Genomic DNA, 5,190 nt, shown 5'->3' with positions numbered 1-5,190 from the left:
CATATATATGTTTATATATATATATGTGTGTGTCTGTGTGTTTTAGAATTATTTGTATCTGTATTTGTATTGTATAGATTGTTATTATTAATTTAAAAGGTAATAACACAAAGTAAATTTTTCATGGTAAAAAGAATAACAAAAAAAATTAACAAAAGACATAAAAGACATGTTGCATAAGTCATTAAAAAATATACTCATGTTTGTACAAAAAAATAGGTAATCAATCATATGTTTTAACAATTTTTATGTGTCTGCAACCTCGTCTCCTTCCTCGTGGTCTTCTCCAATGTAGATTGTATTATTTCCAACAGCAACTTCATTCAAAGGTTGAACACCGACTGAAAATGGCGGTAACTCGTCAAATTGGTCGTACTCATCCTCATCAACAAAGTTCTCGACACCAACAATCCATCGTTTTCCATACTGAACCACATGCCATCTAGAATCCTTTGGGTCTTCGATAAAGAATATTTGCGTAACTAGTTTTGCTAGAATGAATGGTTCTTCTCTATATCCATTGGTGGAAAGATTAATAGTTGTAAAACCATCATCATCAACTTGAACACTGCGATCATTATCAACCCACTTACACTTGAACAAGGGTATAGTGTACGAATTACCATAATCTAATTCCCATATTTCTTGAATGACACCATAATAAGATTTTTTAGCGATCCTTGATCTTTCTTCACGATTGACCATGGTAAATTCCGTCGATGAGGCTATCACCGTGACGCCGCTATTTTGCATTTTACTCTTCTTATCTTGAGCTTTAGTGTAAAAGGTATACCCATTTATGTCATATCCTTGATATTGGAACACATGTTTAGGGGCGAATCCTAAAGCTTCGACCGTTTTATCAATATTTGGAAGTGTCCTCCTAACTTTGTCTTTCAACCATTCTAAAAAAGTTTTTTTATGTTGTTTTGCCAACCACTTTGCACTCTTTTTACGGTTTTGTTGTCTCAACAATGACATGTGTTCTTGTATGAATGGATCAATAGATGTAATGTGTTGTAAGACATTAAAATGTGCCTCTTGATAATCGGCAACATTTGAATAGCCCGTCTTGTGCCCAAGTGTCCCTTGACCTGATAGTCTTCCTTCATGACGATTTGTGGAATCCCGACACTTCTAAACCCATCCATATAGTTTGTGCAGAATTCGATCACCTCTTCAGATGCATATCCTTCAACGATACTGCCTTCTAGTCGATTAAGTTTCCTTACATAACCTTTCAAGATACCCATATATCTTTCAAATGGATACATATACCATAAAAAAACTGGACCATATGCCTTTATTTCTCCTACAATATGAGATACCAAATGAACCATGACATCAAAGAAAGAAGGTGGAAAGTACATCTCGAGTTCGCAAAGAGTAAGTATGATATATCTTTGATATTCATCCAGCACATCAGGATCAATCACCTTTGAATGAATCATGTTGAAAAATAAGCATAGTTTTGTTATTGTGTGTCGAATACGGTTGGGTAGAATTCCACGAATTGCGATAGGAATCATCTGGGTCATTAGTACATGACAATCATGTGACTTCATACCAAGTAACTTCAAATCTTTCATCGAAACCAACTTCCTAATGTTAGCAGAGTATCCTGATGGAACCTTAATACCATGTAAACATTGACAAAATTTAGTTTTCTCGACCTTTGACATAGTATAATAGGCCAGAGGAAGAAGCTTGGTTGTCCTTCCATCAATATCTTTAGGTTGTAGCTCTGGTCTGATATTCATTAATTCCATGTCCCTTCTAACTTTAATTCCATCTTTTATTTTTCTAGGAATGTTCAACAGTAACCCTATCAAACTTTCACAAACATTTTTCTCAATATGCATAACATCAAGACAATGTCGGACTCGTAAATGCTTCCAGTAGGGTAATTTCCAAAAAATAGACTTTTTCTTCCAAATACCTTTGGGAGGACCAAAACCTTTCTTTCCCAACACAACATTTATATTAGCAACTTTGAAGAGTGTAGTTTCTCCATCCAATGGTGGTGGTAGTTTTCTATCCTCTATAGTACCATCAAATAAATCCGACTTTTTACGATACGGGTGATTCTCAGCAAGTTCTCTTCGATGCCCCATAAATGCTGGTTTCTTACAATTTGTGAGCCATATCGAGTGAGTATTTTCCTCACAAATAGGACATGCCTTTTTCCCCTTCGTACTATATCCAGACAAATTACCATAAGCAGGAAAATCATTAATGGTGCAAAAAAGCATTGCCCGTAGTTGGAAGTATTCTTTCTTGTATGCATCATTAACGTGTATGCCGGTACTCCATAATTCCATCATTTCATCAACTAATGGTTGCAAATAAACATCAATGTCGTTTCCAGGTTGCTTTTGGCCTTGAATCAAAAGAGACATCATTATGTATTTTCTTTTCATACATAGCCACGGCGGTAGGTTATAAATGCATAGAAGAACATGCCACATGCTATGACGGCTACTCAAATCTCTGAAAGGATTAATTCCATCTGAACTGAGTCCGAACCTTATATTAGGTATCTCATCCCCAAATTCTTCAAAATCTTTATCAAAATTTTTCCATTGAAGTGAATCCGCCACATGTCGCATTTTTCCATCATTTTTACAATCTTCAGCATGCCAACGTAATAATTTTGCATCTTTCTCATTCGCAAATAATCTCTTTAATCTTGGTATGATAGGCAAGTACCACAATAATTTTGCAGGAGGTCCATATTTCGACACATTACTATCAACATTATCAGTTGGTTTTTCACGTTTATACCTAGATGTACCACATACCTTACATTGATGAAGGTCTTTGTCTTCATTCCAGTATAACATACAATCATTTGGACAAGCATGTATTCTCTGTATTTCCAATCCCATTGGGCACATTAATTTCTTTGCTTGGTATGTTGAAACCGGAAACTCATTACCTTCTGGTAGCATTTTGTTCAACAACTCTAACAGGCTAGTGAAACTAAGTTAACCAGTTGTATCACGGCGGAAAGTTTTGTAAAATTCATACAACCGGTATATAAAGGTTTTTCAGCGTCAACAAATAGTTGTTGTAATCTGTCATGATACTTATCAGCAACATTCTCCTCCATATCCAAATCGTCAAACATGTCATCAAAATTAACATTATTGTCACTATTGTATGAATCTTCTTCATTATCGGTATCGTTATCCAAAACAGACGGGTTAAGGTCAGCTAATGACTCACCATGAAAAGACCAACATGTGTACCCTCTCATAAATCCGTGTGCAATTACATGAAATTTGATATCGGTTGAATCAGCATACCGCCATGCATTTTTGCATTTCTTACAAGGACAACTAATTGTGGTGTTTACTTTTTATAGTTGATCAGTCTCAGCAACTGTAATAAATTCATCAACACTATCCATAAACTCAGAGGTAGCGCGACCTATCTCGTACATCCAAGTATTTCGATCCATCTACAAGCAACATTGAAAAAGTTAATACATTATTAAAATAATAAAGAATGCAAAAAGTTGGAAAAGAGACTAGAACCCACGACCTCCTCTCTACCAAGCAACATCCTAACCATCTAAGCAATTGTGTTAACCTGACAACTTTACATTTATTTTCTAAAAAAACATCACGTATGGCCTACTGTTAAAAAAACCCCCAAATGAAAATCAATTGAGTTTTCGATCATAATCCCATTACCTCATTATCATTTCTGTGTTCTAAAAAAAACCGCGAAGTAACCCAAATCCATTGAATCTGTAAACCCTAATTGTTCGATACCCAATTCGATTCCTGTCCTATTTTAGATTCGGTCTCTGCACGATTCTACTTTGCTACCATGGCTTACACAAAGCAACGTATTTCAAGAGAGTTTATTTCTAAGGTTAGTTCCTATCAGTAATTATAATTAGTAATTAATTTTGTATATTTGATAATCTAAATTTATTACTTTTTTTTTGTTCAGAAAATAATATGAATATTATTATCGCGCAATTAGACTTTGAAATGGGTTTGGTTATGAGTTCGGTCAATTTCCTTGTTATTGCATATTGCGTATGTGTGATTTGTTTGCTGTATTATTCATAACACAATAATAAGACTGCATGTGTTTGAAATGATATTAAGGTGTATAAGCCTGTGTTTGCTGTACTATGATCTTAATTTGTATATGCATATGCTTAGATGTGTATCTTTTCTATTGCATTTGATGTGTATCTTTTCTATTGCATTTTGTGTACAGATGCAACAAAAAAAATAAAATAAAAAGAAGTGTAAACAAACTGAAAAAGAAGTTAGCTGTTGTTCAGTTGAAGATTGAATTTGACGAGTTTGGCCAAGCTATTGGAAAAAACCAAGCTATTTTTTCTAGCAACATTGGCGTTTTAACTAGGAGCACTTATGATTTCCTTGTAAAGGATTGGAAGCATGTGTCTCCTGATCAGAAACAAACTTTATGGAGAAAAATAAAGGTATTAAAATCTAAGATTTTGTTTAATTACTTTTTATTTATATATGTTACAACATTCAACACTTACATTAGTTTAAGTTATACAGGAACTTCATAATATTGAAGACGATTTTGCACGAAAAATAACACTGCAAAAATGCAACACAGCGTTTACGAGATTCAAGCGCAAGTTAAGAACGTATATGGATGAAGGCAAGCTTCCTTATGTGGAAGTAAAAGATTACGATTTCATAACTCCAGAAAAATGGAAATTTTTTTGTGAAATCGAAGATACGCCTGCTAGACGAGTAAGTGTTATTCATTTGATTTGTATCAGGTTAGGAGGTACATTGTGATATTGTAACGCTTTGAAAAAGGCATTTAATCACATTAAAACTGTGTAGGAACTAAGAAAAAAAGGCAGGAAAAACGCTTACAAAAAAGGAAAAGAAAAGTATGCTCGAGTTGGTCGTTCGGGATATCATGGGAAAAAAGCACAATGGGATACAGAAGCAAATGATCCTCATAAACGTACACCATACCACAATATCAAAGATCCTTCTGCGAGGTATTAAATGCTGGGCATGATGAAGCCGGATGACAAAGGGAAGACGGCAGTATGCCCAGAAACATTTGCGCCGCTTATAGAGAAAATTTTAATATATTTATATTTGAATTTTTAGACTAACCAACTCATAATTTTTCTATAATTGATTACTTGTGTTTATTTTTCCAGGTTAGGAC

General features: G+C 34.4%; 1 protein-coding gene across 1 annotated transcript; it reads right to left on the bottom strand.

Moving 5' to 3' along the window:
- Positions 1–246: 246 nt before the first annotated feature.
- LOC139870367 (uncharacterized) lies at positions 247–2,951 on the bottom strand. Its single transcript, XM_071858177.1, has 2 exons — positions 1,176–2,951; positions 247–1,134 (listed from the first exon to the last, which is right to left on the bottom strand). The coding sequence occupies exons 1-2, from the start codon at positions 2,949–2,951 to the stop codon at positions 247–249; spliced, it is 2,664 nt and encodes an 887-aa protein (XP_071714278.1).
- Positions 2,952–5,190: the final 2,239 nt, after the last annotated feature.

The sequence above is a fragment of the Rutidosis leptorrhynchoides genome, chromosome 10 (assembly GCF_046630445.1).
Source record: "Rutidosis leptorrhynchoides isolate AG116_Rl617_1_P2 chromosome 10, CSIRO_AGI_Rlap_v1, whole genome shotgun sequence".
Classification (NCBI taxonomy): Eukaryota; Viridiplantae; Streptophyta; class Magnoliopsida; order Asterales; family Asteraceae; genus Rutidosis; species Rutidosis leptorrhynchoides.
Note: the sequence above shows the minus strand (reverse complement) of the source record. Positions and strands in the feature narration are given on the sequence as shown.

Bases quoted from the DNA above. Each gene is read 5' to 3' on its own strand.
- LOC139870367 (XM_071858177.1), bottom strand. From the start codon at position 2,951: ATGCTACCAGAAGGTAATGAGTTTCCGGTTTCAACATACCAAGCAAAG. The intron at 1,135-1,175 runs GTGATCGAATTC...TGGGTTTAGAAG, and splicing joins AAGGATATGCATCTGAAGAG to TGTCGGGATTCCACAAATCG.